The sequence below is a fragment of the Ictalurus punctatus genome, unplaced genomic scaffold (genome assembly GCF_001660625.3).
Source record: "Ictalurus punctatus breed USDA103 unplaced genomic scaffold, Coco_2.0 Super-Scaffold_100046, whole genome shotgun sequence".
NCBI lineage: Eukaryota > Metazoa > Chordata > Actinopteri > Siluriformes > Ictaluridae > Ictalurus > Ictalurus punctatus.
In genome coordinates this window covers 4,547,955-4,562,914 of record NW_026521087.1, presented here as the reverse complement: position 1 = coordinate 4,562,914, position 14,960 = coordinate 4,547,955, and the positions used below count along the sequence as shown (strand labels likewise).

The 14,960-nt window shown below is 40.7% G+C and overlaps 1 protein-coding gene across 2 annotated transcripts in view; it reads right to left on the bottom strand.

The window, feature by feature from the left end:
* LOC128630123 (NACHT, LRR and PYD domains-containing protein 12-like) overlaps positions 1-10,442 on the bottom strand; it is a 111,781-nt gene extending 101,339 nt beyond the window's left edge. For both annotated transcript variants that reach the window (XM_053678696.1, XM_053678697.1), the window contains exons 1-6: positions 10,375-10,442; positions 10,094-10,215; positions 9,519-9,635; positions 9,055-9,109; positions 8,614-8,818; positions 6,550-8,329 (exon numbers count right to left, since the gene is read on the bottom strand). In XM_053678696.1, the coding sequence (XP_053534671.1) occupies positions 6,550-8,329; positions 8,614-8,818; positions 9,055-9,109; positions 9,519-9,635; positions 10,094-10,146 (2,210 nt within the window). In that variant the 5' untranslated portion in view covers positions 10,147-10,215; positions 10,375-10,442. The remainder of the gene's footprint in view (positions 1-6,549; positions 8,330-8,613; positions 8,819-9,054; positions 9,110-9,518; positions 9,636-10,093; positions 10,216-10,374) is intronic.
* Between the last annotated feature and the right edge of the window lie 4,518 nt (positions 10,443-14,960).

Sequence of the window (14,960 nt, the reverse complement as noted above, 5' to 3'; positions counted from 1 at the left end):
TCAAGAACGGATCAGTACCAACTGTTCGTGATCCAGATTCATATCCAGAAGACGCAAGTATCGCACTTTATATTTGGTGAGTGTTTGTAAATCGCCTTTCCGAATGAGCTTGTTAGCAGATTCCACGGCTAATGTACTACCCGAAACAGGAGCTGTTCTCTTCCGGAAAGGGGGCGGGGCACAGCAGCTCATTTGCATTTAAAGAGACACGCACAGGAAAACAGCGTGTTTTTGATTCTTTTGCACTGTGAAGCACTTTGAGCTGCATTTTATGTATGAAAAGTGCTATATAAATACAATTATTAGGATTATAATGTGTGTGTACCTCAGTATCTCCAGTGTACAGTGTGTGTGTGTACCTCAGTATCTCCAGTGTACAGTGTGTGTGTGAGTGTGTGTGTGTGAGTGTGTGTGTACCTCAGTATCTCCAGTGTACAGTGTGTGTGTGTGTGTGTGTGTACCTCAGTATCTCCAGTGTACAGTGTGTGTGTGAGTGTGTGTGTGTGAGTGTGTACCTCAGTATCTCCAGTGTACAGTGTGTGTGTGTACTTCAGTATCTCCAGTGTACAGTGTGTGTGTGTGTGTGTGTGTACCTCAGTATATCCAGTGTACAGTGTGTGTGTGTGAGTGTACCTCAGTATCTCCAGTGTACAGTGTGTGTGTGTGTGTGTGTACCTCAGTATCTCCAGTGTGTGTGTGTGTGTGTGTGTGTACCTCAGTATCTCCAGTGTGTGTGTGTGTGTGTGTGTGTGTGTACCTCAGTATCTCCAGTGTGTGTGTGTGTGTGTGTGTGTGTGTACCTCAGTATCTCCAGTGTACAGTGTGTGTGTGTGTGTGTGTGTGTGTGTGTGTACCTCAGTATCTCCAGTGTACAGTGTGTGTGTGTGTGTGTGTGTGTGTACCTCAGTATCTCCAGTGTACAGTGTGTGTGAGTGTGTGTGTGTGTGTGTGTGTGTGTGTACCTCAGTTTCTCCAGTGTACAGTGTGGATTCTCCAGTCCAGCAGAGAGCAGCTTCACTCCTGAATCCTGCAGGTTATTGTGACTCAGATCCAGTTCTCTCAGTCTGGAGGAGTTTGATCTGAGAACTGAGGACAGAGCTCTACAGCTTTCCTCTGTCAGATCACACACACACACAGACTGGAAGAGAAATGATGAAATATCAGAACACTGACCTCAAACACACACACAGCCATAATACACTCACTCTTTACCATGTAACAGAAATGTGAGTGTGTTTCTCTCACACACACAAATCAGAGGACAGGACACCACATCAGCACTATTATTATTATTATTATTATTATTATTATTATTATTATTATTATTACTACTACTATTGTTATTACTATTATTATTACTATTATTATTATTATTATTATTACTACTATTATTATTATTATTATTATTATTATTATTATTATTATTATTGAAATGAAAACAGAAGGGTTTTTGTTTGAATAATGGAAACCATTTTTAAGGGAAGTACATGTGTGTATGAGAGTCTGTGTGTGTATGTGAGAGTGAGTGAGCGTGTGTGTGTGTGTTTGTGAGAGTGTGTGTGTGTGTGTGGAGTAAGTTGACGAGTTAATTTGCTAACTGGAAATCCGTCTCACACAGTGCATGCATTATTTATTTATTTGTTTGTTTATGGTAAATATTCACACATTTTTTGTTAGAGATTAAAGTTATAAACAGGACGTATCCCTTGATCTGCACAGAGGGGTTATTATGATGTTTTTGCTAACTGGAAATCCGTCCTCGAGGACAATCCTCTTTCATCCTGTAAACTAATCCCACACCAGATCCAATCTAAAGAGAAAGTCTGATCGGTCCAAACCAAACAAGGTCTGTGTGAAAGTGAAAAAGCACAGAAGAGTTTTAATCAAGTTCTATTGTAAGTGTGTAGTGAGCTAGAAGACGTCTATGTGTTACTGAACATCAGGTGTTTTTCTGCATCTCTGTATGTCCTGTGTAAACGGAGTTAGAAGAACCGTGTGTTTTGTCTAAAGCAGCTTTACTCTGGCAATAAATGAGCAATTAGACATTCACCAGAACTGTGTTTCCAATCAAAGCCCTTTCGCTTCAATACCAGTGTCACAATAACAGATCAGACTTCCAGGATGAAGTGTACCAGGCTGGGACTAAAGCCAGAAGGTCATTAAGGTATAAGGGGGAAATTTGGGACAGGGTAAAAATTATGGAAGTATAATAGTGCCAAATGTCCTGGCATGTTGAATTACGTAACCTGAATAAAAACTTATCGCAATAACAAGACTTGAATTTTTCTGCCCAGCAATTTGACACAAATCGGATAAAACACACCGCAATATCAGTGCTTGAATTAGTTTCCTCTGCAATTTATCCTCACAAGTTCAGGCTGCAAAAAATCCGCGTCTTCAAATTCGGGTCTTCACATCCGGGTCTCACAGGAAGAGCAGTAGATTGCCGATTATTATTATTATAGTATTATAATAATTATATATTATTATAGTATTATTACACGCTGCTCAGAACTGGCTCAACGCGTTGGTGGTTGTGGTGTGGATTGTACTTCCATACCGATAGTGAAACAGAAGATGAAGATTCACTATCGGCATTCCATAAGATATTACACTATCGGCATTCCATAAGATATTACACTATCGGCATTCCATAAGATATTACACTATCGGCATTCCATAAGATATTACCGTAATTTTCGGACTATTGAGCGCACCTGAATATAAGCCGCACTCACTAACTTTAAAAAGAAAAAAAAAAATTGTATATACAGTGAGGGAAAAAAGTATTTGATCCCCTGCTGATTTTGTACGTTTGCCCACTGATAAAGAAATGATCAGTCTATAATTTTAATGGTAGATTTATTTGAACAGTGAGAGACAGAATAACAACAAAAAAATCCAGAAAAACACGTCAGAAATGTTATAAATTGATTTGCATTTTAATGAGGGAAATAAGTATTTGACCCCCCTGCAAAACATGACTTAGTACTTGGTGGCAAAACCCTTGTTGGCAATCACAGAGGTCAGACGTTTCTTGTAGTTGGCCACCAGGTTTGCACACATCTCAGGAGGGATTTTGTCCCACTCCTCTTTGCAGATCTTCTCCAAATCATTAAGGTTTCGAGGCTGACGTTTGGCAACTCGAACCTTCAGCTCCCTCCACAGATTTTCTATGGGATTAAGGTCTGGAGACTGGCTAGGCCACTCCAGGACCTTAATGTGCTTCTTCTTGAGCCACTCCTTTGTTGCCTTGGCCGTGTGTTTTGGGTCATTGTCATGCTGGAATACCCATCCACGACCCATTTTCAATGCCCTGTCGAGGGAAGGAGGTTCTCACCCAAGATTTGACGGTACATGGCCCCGTCCATCGTCCCTTTGATGCGGTGAAGTTGTCCTGTCCCCTTAGCAGAAAAAAACCCCCAAAGCATAATGTTTCCACCTCCATGTTTGACGGTGGGGATGGTGTTCCAGGGGTCATAGGCAGCATTCATCCTCCTCCAAACACGGCGAGTTGAGTTGATGTCAAAGAGCTCCATTTTGGTCTCATCTGACCTCAACACTTTCACCCAGTTGTCCTCTGAATCATTCAGATGTTCATTGGCAAACTTCAGACGGGCATGTATATGTGCTTTCTTGAGCAGCGGACCTTGTGCGCACTGCAGGATTTCAGTCCTTCACGGCGTAGTGTGTTACCAATTGTTTTCTTGGTGACTATGGTCCCAGCTGCCTTGAGATCATTGACAAGATCCTCCCGTGTAGTTCTGGGCTGATTCCTCACTGTTCTCATGATCAATGCAACTCCACGAGGTGAGATCTTGCGTGGAGCCCCAGGCCGAGGGAGATCGACAGTTCTTTTGTGCTTCTTCCATTTGCGAATAATCGCACCAACTGTTGTCCCCTTCTCAGCAAGCTGCTTGGCAATGGTCTTGTAGCCCATTCCAGACTTGTGTAGGTCTACAGTCTTGTCCCTGACATCCTTGGAGAGCTCTTTGGTCTTGGCCATGGTGGAGAGTTTGGAATCTGATTGATTGATTGCTTCTGTGGACAGGTGTCTTTTATACAGGTAACAAGCTGAGATTAGGAGCAGTCCCTTTAAGAGTGTGCTCCTAATCTCAGCTCGTTACCTGTATAAAAGACACCTGGGAGCCAGAAATCTCTCTGATTGAGAGGGGGTCAAATACTTTTTTCCCTCATTAAAATGCAAATTAATTTATAAAATCCGTTTTTCTGGATTTTTTTGTTGTTATTCTGTCTCTCACTGTTCAAATAAATCTACCATTAAAGTTATAGACGGATCATTTCTTTGTCAGTGGGCAAATGTACAAAATCAGCAGGGGATCAAATACTTTTTTCCCTCACTGTATATATAGGCCGCACTTGTCTATAAGCCGCAGGTGTCCACGTTGTAACATGAGATATTTACACAGAAAGATGTTACACAGAGATTTTTTAAAACTTTTAATTAAATACATACCGTAAATGTTTTTTTCCCCGAACAGTGCCTGTAACACGGCTGGTTAAAAAATAAAAAAAATACAGTTGCCTACCAGGAAAAGTCACTGATCGCTATCTTCATCTTCCTCCTGCGCACTAAAACCACTAAAGTCGTCTTCTTCAGTGTCGGAATCGAACGGCCTCAGAATCACCGGCACTTCGTCACACACTTCCTCAGTCACTCTTTCGTTGTCGCTCTCGAGGTCACTTACATCTCGAGGCAAATTCGCCCTTGAGCTTGTGCTGTCCTCTTCATCACGCAGCAGTCCAGCCTTTCGAAACCCGCTGGTGATGGTAGATTTTTTGGCACTGCTCCACGCTGTTAGGATCCACTGGCAAACCTGAGCAAAAGTTGCTCCTCGCATGCTATTACCTTCTTCGACAGCCAGATCGATTGCCTTTAACTTGAAAGTTGCATCATATGCATTTCTTCGTGTGTTTTCCGTGATGAGGGGGTGTGCATGAAGCGCAAAATGACTGAGTGCGTTTGATTTAATTCGAACAGTTTCATTGGTCGACTGTGACCTGTTCGGTAATTTCATTGGTCCGATGTGACGAGGCTAAATGTTTTGGCGGCATGAAACTCGTTAGCCCGTAAAAATCCATAAATTAGCCGCATCATTGTTTAAGCCGCAGTGTTCAAAGCGTGTGAAAAAAGTAGCGGCTTATAGTCCGGAAATTACGGTACACTATCGGCATTCCATAAGATATTACACTATCGGCATTCCATAAGATATTACACTATCGGCATTCCATAAGATATCACACTATCGGCATTCCATAAGATATTACACTATCGGCATTCCATAAGATATTACACTATCGGCATTCCATAAGATATTACACTATCGGCATTCCACTGCTCTTCCTGTGAGACCCGGATGTGAAGACCTGAATTTGAAGACCCGAATTTGAAGGCCTGAATTTTTGCAGCTTGAATTTGTGAGGATGAATTGCAGAGGAAACTAATTCAAGCCCTGATATTGCGGTGTTTTTTATCCGATTTGTGTCAAATTGCTGGGCAGAAAAATTCAAGTCTTGTTATTGCGATAAGTTTTTATTCAGGTTATGTAATTCAACATGCACATTTGGCACTATTATACTTCCATAAAAAATCCTGTCCTGATGAAACCTTTCAGAAAATTCAACGCAAGGCGCATGCGCTGCAAAAAATGACCTTGTCCCAATAAAACCTTTCAGAAAATCCAACTGACAACGCATGCACCACAAATGTAAGGTATCATATAGATATGAATAATTCATGAAGGCGATGGAGATTGGTTTGTTTTTAGAAAGAAGAGGTTAATGCCCCGCCTAGGGATAATTTTACTGCTTCAGATAAGTATATAAAGACGTGTGTGTGTGTGTGTATAATTCAGACTTTCTGCAGACTGTCTCACTTTGTTGTTTCAATAAAGTTTGATGACCTTTGGCATCTACAAACCCTCTGTCTCTGAAGTGTTTAACTTAGGTTGGAAAGATTGTTTTCCACGACACTCTCACGTGTCCCTCAGTGCAGATTGGGCGGTGTGATACGCTGATACACATCATAGGACCAGAAAATAGAATAATCAGTCATGTCTATTGATAGATATTTTCCTAAATCCTCTATATCACCAGTGTCACATGCTGTATTCATATTGTTCCCATGGTGACAGTGTTCTGTTTTTCTTCTTCTCGTTTGTGAAGTTCTGTTCAATGTCACTTTCAAATGAAAGGAGAAAAGAAAAAGTGCCTTTCACTGGTGTTTAGTTCACAAAATGATCAGAAAGCAGTGATGAATACATGCAGTTATTCTGTAGAGATCATTTCTTCATCAGTTTTAGAGAAAAGGTAATAAATGGTGATAGAAGGTTTTGTCCACATGGCCCCGCCCTCAGTGCAGACGTAACGTGTTGGTGTAAAAAGTGAAACTCTTCTGGAACAGTACCAGAGGTTTGTTTAAAGATGATTAGAGTAATTATTAACCAGCATTAATCCAAACAGTGCAGTTCAGTGTTACATTAAAATAATAAACCATGCAGTAATACATTTATAAATAAAAATACTCACTCAGCTCTTCTGGAGGCTTTGACCACTGGCAGCAGCTTCAGAAGACATTCCTCTGATGGGTAATATTTACTCAAATTAAACACATCCAGCTCCTGATCTGAGTTCAGTAACACAAACACCAGAGCTGACCACTGAGCAGGAGAGAGTCTGGTTCCACTGAGACACCAGTAATCTCCTCTGTTCAGGTAAGTCTGTACTTCCTGCACTAGAGAATGATCATTCAGTTCATTCAGACAGTGGAACAGATTGATGGATTTCTCTGGAGATGGATTCTCCCTGATCTTCTCCTTGATGTACTCGACTGTTTCCTGTTTGCTGTGAGAGCTGCTTCCTGTCTGGGGCATTAAGCCTCGTAAGAGAGTCTGATTGGACTCCAGTGAGAGACCCAGAAGGAAGCGGAGGAACAGGTCCAGGTGTCCGTTCTCACTCTGTAAGGCCTTGTTCACTGCACTCCTGAGGAGATCAGACATGTCTGACTTTCTGAAGAAATTAAAAAGTCCAGTGCTTTGTTCCACTAACACATTTGTCTTTCTAAAAATAAAGCAGAAAAATGCATATAAAGCAGCCAGAAACTCCTGAACACTCAGATGTACAAAGCTGAACACCTTCCCCAGGTGAAGCCCAAACTCCTCTCTGAAGATTTGGGTACACACTCCTGAGTACACCGACACTTCTCTCACATCAATGCCACACTCTCTCAGGTCTTCCTCATAGAAGATCAGGTTTCCTTTCTCTAGCTGTTGGAAAGCCAGTTTTCCCAGTGCCAGGATACTCTCTCTGGTCTGCTGAGGATCAGGGTCACATTTCTGATGGTACTTTTGGTCCTTGTGTTTGATCTGAAAGATCAGGAAGTGTGTGAACATTTGAGTCAGAGTCTTTGGGACCTCTCCACTCTCTGCTTCACCCAACATTCTCTCTAGAACAGTGGCTGAGATCCAGCAGAAGACTGGGATGTGGCACATGATGTAGAGGCTTCTTGAAGACTTCATGTGTGAGATGATTTTATTGGCCAGGCTCTGATCACTGATCCTCTTCCTGAAGTACTCCTCTTTCTGAGGATCACTGAACCCTCGTACCTCTGTTACCTGGTCTACACACTCAGGAGGGATCTGATTGGCTGCTCCTGGTCGAGAGGTGATCCAGAGGAGAGCAGAGGGAAGCAGATTCCCCTTGATGAGGTTCGTCAGCAGCCCATCCACTGAGGCCGACTCTGTCACATCACACAGTCTCTCATTCTTCTGGAAATTTAGAGGAAGTCGACACTCATCCAGACCATCAAAGATGAACAGGACTTTGTAGGAGTCACAGTCTATTACTTCTAGTTTTCTCATTTCAGGGAAAAAGTGATGAAGAAGATCCATCAGACTGAGATGTTTCTGCTTCATCAGATTCAGCTCTCTAAAGGGAAGTGGAAACATGAAGGTGACGTCCTGATTTGCGTTTCCTTCAGTCCAGTCCAGAATGAACTTCTGCACAGAGACTGTTTTTCCAATTCCAGCAACTCCTTTAGTCAGCACACTTCTGATGGACTTGTCTTTAAAGAGATCATTACATTTGATGGGTGTCTCCTGTGTTGCTGGTCTCCTGGACGCTGTCTCAATCTGTCTCACCTCATGTTCATTATTGACGTCTCCACTCCAACCCTCTGTGATGTAGAGCTCTGTGTAGATCTCATTCAGAAGTGCTGAGCTTCCATGCTGTGAGATTCCTTCATTAATTCTTTTAAACTTCTCGCTCAGGCTGGATTTCAGATTTGTCTGATACACAGAGGCCACAGACTCTAATAAACAAAGTAATAAGATGTTTTAATGTAAAATCACTGAACACAGGATTAAATGTAAAATTCAAATGCTGCTGTTCATTCCTGATTCATGTAGTAAATATTCCTGAAGGAACAGGACCATTGTACAGAGTCACCACAAGCTGGACCACGAACAGAACAGAAAAGCAGCAGATGTACATGATACTAAACTCGAACTTCAAACTAAAAGTGTTCCTATCTAAAACTATTTCCTCTCTCTGAAGTGAACCTGATGGAATAAAGCCATGACTCAGAGCTCTTACTGTTGTGCAGTGTGTTAGCGAGATCTGTGTGGTTCATGTTCTTCAGGACGTGCAGTGTGATCTTCAGCGCTCCGTCTCTGACACTGTGCAGATCCTCCTCATCCTCCACCTCCCTCTCAGTGCATGCTGGGTAATCTGGACTCAGGAGCTTCCTGAACCTCTCCAGCTCATTCTTTATCAGAGTGATGACTTTGTGTTCCAGCTCCTGGTTAGAAACACACAGGAACACATCTAAATATTATAATGTTACACACTGAGAGATGCTTTTATTTTATGAAAAGAAGAAAAGTCTCTTTCTGTTACCACAGTTACAGCTGAAATTCTGCCTGATTACCCATAATGCTGCTGCACATCAATAAATCTGTAAATTGTCATGATCTTAAATAAAAAAAACCTTCAACCTGCTCACACACAAGTTACACACATTAAAAAGACACACACCTTGAATATGGAGTCCAGCTGATTTCTGCTGAGGTTTGATTTCTTCTGTTGTGGTCTGTACAGAAATAAAACACATGATGTAATATAGACTATATGTATTCATAGCTGCACAACACACACTAATACATACAGAGACAGATATTTAACACTATCCTCTTAACACAATACACTGATTTCAGGATTTCTCACTGACACTAACATGTTTATGAATAAAATAGTGATCTAGTCATTAATGTCCAGGTGTAAATGTTGTTGTGTAGCACCACAGACCCTCCAGCTCAGGGACTGCAGGCTGAACTGAACTCTTAAAGCAGTTTTCCTCACTGCCAGTCCGAGAGCTGCAGCACTGCACAGTTTAGTGTTTTACTGCTTCAACACCTGATAAAGATCATGAAGGGCTTCAGAATGAGACCAGTGAGTTTGATCAGGTGGAACACTGCTGTAAAACACCTCACTGTACTGACCTCACATCAGGAGAACTGGCTCCGTCTCTGAAGGTAATTGGATGATCCATTGACCGGTCACTCTTCATGGACACACAGCTGGGTTCTGGTGAGTCTGATCTCTTTCCCTCCATCATTCTAGAATTAAACAGAAATATCAGCAGTAATTAATACTCTGCTGTCTCAGCACTGTTACACGATGTGTTCATCATTAAACACCAATAATTCCATCTTTTTAATCCAGCTCCAGTCTGCACACTTATTCAAACAGGAGACACGCCTCATACCTCAGGAATTACACTGATGTCAGGAGTCCCAGTCACAGATAACTGACTCAGCTGGGTCTTAAAGCCTGTAGAGTTCACTGCCTCAAAGCTACGCTGCTCTTCTCCTCCACATTACACAGTCCTTTTTACTCTTCTCTCAGTGAAGGATTTCTCTAAACTGTTCTTAGATCAGATCAGTGATATATTCACTGCTATTAAACACCTTAAACCAAAGTCTAGTTCCTCTGTACACTAGTGAGTGTTTAGAGATACAGATCTGTTCCATGAGACGGTGTGTGTTTATTGCTGGTGAATGGAAAAGTAACTCACCTCTCGTCTCTCTTTAAGTCCTGTTGTCCAGACACACTCATGTTGGAGGTCATGTCTCCTTCTCCAGATTACAGCAGGACACACGTTTACTTCACTCCAACATCGGTGTGTTAAATCAAACCCTGTATCAGCACAGAGTTCACTTACAGGAAATAGTCACGGTATCAAGTCATAAAACAACCTGTGTACATTCAAACTTCAGTACAAACCCACAAAACTCTTCTGCATCTAGTGCACATTCAGTGTGTTTATATATTATAGCTTTAGATGTAGATACTCACTGTGTTTTTACTCCTGAAATGCTGTATTTTCCCCTCCACACAAAATGGAGTCTGACTTTCACTTTCACTGTCTACCTGTTTATTCTGCAGAGGGGGAGGGGCAGTGAGGTAGGGTAATAAACACACACACACACAGAGTTATATGGTTTGTTATCAGACAGCTTTCTGATCCATCGAGCAAAGGCCTGTAAATACTGAAAGTATAAGCCTGAAAACGCTGCAAATACGGAGAACAGAATTAAAAGTCTGGTAAAATCTACATCACACACATTATCATTTCATTACCTTCATTTATTATCTCGTGACTTCATTCAGCTGTGCACGAACAACCGTCAGAGCTCTATACAAATATATAAACTAAAATAAAATAACAGGAGCTAGAAACACTCAGCAGATCATTAGATAAAGAAGCAGAACTCATACACTGAGTAAGTTTACTTAAATATCTGCAGAAATGTATTTTCTCTGGTTTTCCCTTAATGAGAGCGAGTATCCTGATATTAGTGAGGATTGGTGTGTAAGTAGTTTTTGTGTGAATAATGAATGTTACTCAGAATAAAGGAGATGATGGAGAGTAAGTTAAACACATTGGTCAGATGAGTAAGTAACCAATGTTTCCCAATCGAGGTTCTGTCTGATGAGAGCAGGGGTGCGTGTAAAAATCCTTCAAACATTTTCTAAAATGATCAAATGTGTAGAAAACATTTAATATAGATGAGAAACATCTGATGTCTGAAATAATAACACAGACACAGAAAAATAAGACAGATACAGACCCATAACAATAATAATAATTAATTATATATAAAATAATAATAATAATCATATAAAACTCAATAAACCTTGAGATTATCACTTGTCACATTACAACAAAACACAGCTATAAATATGAGAACATGCATAAAACTAAACTAAACAACCTCAATTTATTTTATTCATTCTATTAAGATTTTTATTAAACATGGACCTTCACTTTCATTAAATAGACTTATTATTTATTGTAGGCTCATTTTCTAGGCTAAATGTTAGCAATTACTGTAGACATCAGCAAAAAGTAGAGCTTCCTGCAGATGTCATTTCTCACATTTACAAAACCAGGTGATTATTATATTCTCCCATCAGTGTAAATATCTCTTTATGTATAGAAACAAAAGAAAGATATTACAGAATGATCACTCTGGATGTTCACCATCAGTGTAAACGTCTCTTTATGTACAGAGAGAAAAGAAAGATATTACAGAATGATCACTCTGTATGTTCACCATCAGTGTAAATATCTCTTTATGTATAGAGAGAAAAGAAAGATATTACAGAATGATCACTCTGGATGTTCACCAGCAGTGTAAATGTCTCTTTATGTATAGAGAGAAAAGAAAGATATTACAGAATGATCACTCTGGATGTTCACCATCAGTGTAAAGGTCTCTGTGTATAAAGACAGCAGAATGAGGTGTAATCACTGTGTCTGATGGTGTAGTGTAGTGACTGTGTTTATTTGAGACGATACTGATGAATGAAAACATGGTGCACTCCAAAAAACTTTCAGTTTTGGCTTTATCATCTCAGCAGTATGTACAAAGCAAATCCAAATCACTATTTTAAAAACCTTTCCATGAATTTTGTGCCATCTGGCTCTCTCTCTATGGTCCCGCATGGATGGATCATAGAGATACCTGTACAATCGTACCTTCCGGCAAGAGTCACCTCCAAGTCATTCATTTCCGGATCCGGCGCCGTGCAGACCGCCATGAGAAATGAAGCCTCGCGCACTCAACACGCTCGACCGCCCACTCCACAATGACGTCATTTTTGTCGGACATGTCGAGTATAAACCAGGCTTAACGCTGTCTAGCATCAGTGTTTGTGTAGGGTGCACAATTTTTTTGAAAATATTCAAAGGGTGCCGTGACTGAAAAAAGGTAGAGAAACGCTGCTCTAAAAAAATCATGGTTTGGGAACATGCACTTCCTAAACTGGGCCACATGATGGCAGTCAAGATCCATCCAGAGCAATGGATGAAATCTCCATCCTTCCATCCATCTATTCTCTGTACCGCTTATACTACACAGGTCACGGGGAGCCTGGAGCCTATCCCAGGGGATTCAGGCATGAGGCAGGAGACACCCTGGACATGGTGCCAACCCATTGCAGGGGACAATCTCACACTATGCACAATATAGAGTTGCCAACCAGCCCACAACACATGCCTTTGGAGCGGCGAGAAAACCGGAGTACGTGGAGGAAACAAAGCATGCGGAGAACATGCAGGCGAGAATCAAACCAACAGCCCTGTAGGTGTGAGGTGAACATGCTAAGCACTTTCCACTGTGCCCTCTGAATGAAATATGAGTTTCATCAATAATTATCATAAAGGGGGAAAAGGAGAGAGATATTAATATTAATATAATCTAATATTTCTTACCCCACTCTTGGCTAAATACTACAAACATATAAACATCATTATTAAAAGCTAAATTACAGAATGCCGCTTCTGGGAAATTGCCGTTTCCGAGTTTGGCCACAGGAGGGCAGTCATGCTCCATCCAGCACAACACACAACGCCGCCTAAAACAGAGGTAATTTTTTTTGTATTTTACACAGACAGAGCTCATCAGCGTTATCACTGTTTATTGTATTATTTTGACATAAAAATAATACATGGTGGGCAGTGGTAGCTCAGCAGTTAATGCTCTGTATGACTCAGAAGGTCGATGGTTCAAGCCCCAGTGCTGCCACTGTTGAGGCCTTGAGCAAGGCCCTTAACCCTCTCTGCTCCAGGGTTACCAAATCACGGCTGACCCTGTACTCTGACCCCAACTTCCTAACAAGCTGGGATATGCGAAGAAGAGAATTTCACTGTGCTGTAATGTATAATTGACAAATAAAGGCTTCCACTTCTATCTTCTGACCATTATAATTATTTATTAATCATTTATTATGGTGTTGTGTTTGTTTTTTATGCACCCATGGTGGAAACAAATTTCCTCTTTGGGGAAATTTATATCTGTATTCTGCTTAATTGGTAGAAACCCAAAAAGTACAAATTACAGTCATGTTAGTATTGCTTTGTTGGTCATTTGATGCAGATTCACAAAATTTATTCAGGGGCACCACCAAAAATGATGGTACTGAACTTCTACAGACTTGAGGAACATGTGATTGCAGCTGAAGAAAAAATAGGAAGCATTTGCCCAATTTGATACTGAACGAACTCTGGAATTTCTTACTTTTGTTGTTTCAGGACAAGATTCAAGAGGACAAGACATTCACACCCAAGAAGTATTATGCAGTGTATTACTCCGAAATATGCCATTGATATGTTGGAAAGGCAGAGAGTGTGGATTTCAAGTTCCTTCACCAGTTGGGTGCCAAGGAGCTTAAACAATTTCACACAACATATAGAGGGCTAAAGAAAGTTCTTCACTGATCACATGATTTGTCATTACATGTACAAGCACGACACTTGTCCCAGTCCTGAAAAGGACTATTTGGCTATTCCTTTGTTCTTTTCCTGCACGTGCAGTCATCACCTTCAGTTGTTCTGCATCTCATTTTATGGGAAGTCAACTAAATTCCCATTGATGAGCCTAGTAAGATGAGGAAGAGAAGTTGGCTTGGTGCCTTGACATTTGGTGTTGGATGAAGGATATATAGGATAAATTTAAGTTTTTGAAACGTTATCATTTAGAAGTGTTCCGTGTTTATTAAAAGGACTAGCGTTTCATGTTTGCCATCCAATGTTCCACTGCCAAATAGAAAGGCTAGCTGGGTTACGTCCATCTACGATATACTTTACCAGTAGACGCTGTTAAATGTTATTGACCTTCTGACTATTGTCACACACTCCATTGAAATAGCAAATAGGTTGGTGTTAAGAAACTCGTTCAAAATATATATTTGTTAAATCCAATAAGTATTTAAAATGAATTGTTCTATTGTGTTCTTTTGCAACGATTGGATAATGTGGCAAAACGCATTATGATGTGGGAGAATTTCAAAATTTTCCATCCATTTCGTGCAGGGTATAGCGAATGAGTCTTACCTTAACTTAATAGTGATGCATTCTGTACGAAAAAAAATAAGTGGATGTCGAAGATCTCAAAGAAGAATAACTTTATTACAGCGTGGCAGTGATAAAGTACATGAAGCACTTTGGGAGTCAAAGTGAACCCCGAATAATATCAACACAGACATTTATACTGTTTCAAACCAAGTTTTCTGTATGTAATGTAAATTAAGGATAGCATTTGATTTGATCACATTCTGTTCTCACAGTACGGATGTTACAGGTGTGACCCCAAATGGTGAGGTGAAAGGATTATCGAGACAAATGTCTTTCTGAATGCTAATTACGGCCACATAGCCCTTTTGTCCAGGGATGGTTCTTGATGTCCCACTGCTGCTCTCATGCTATAACTGTGTGAATGTCATTTTAGGTGATATTATACACATATTTCTGAGATCCAGATAAATTGTCCCTTTGATTTCTGCTGATTGTGGATATGATACAAAATATCATGCTGCGATCTTACAGGTGGAATCAACACAGGAGTGTCACCACATCTGTACACTAACATGTTGTCATG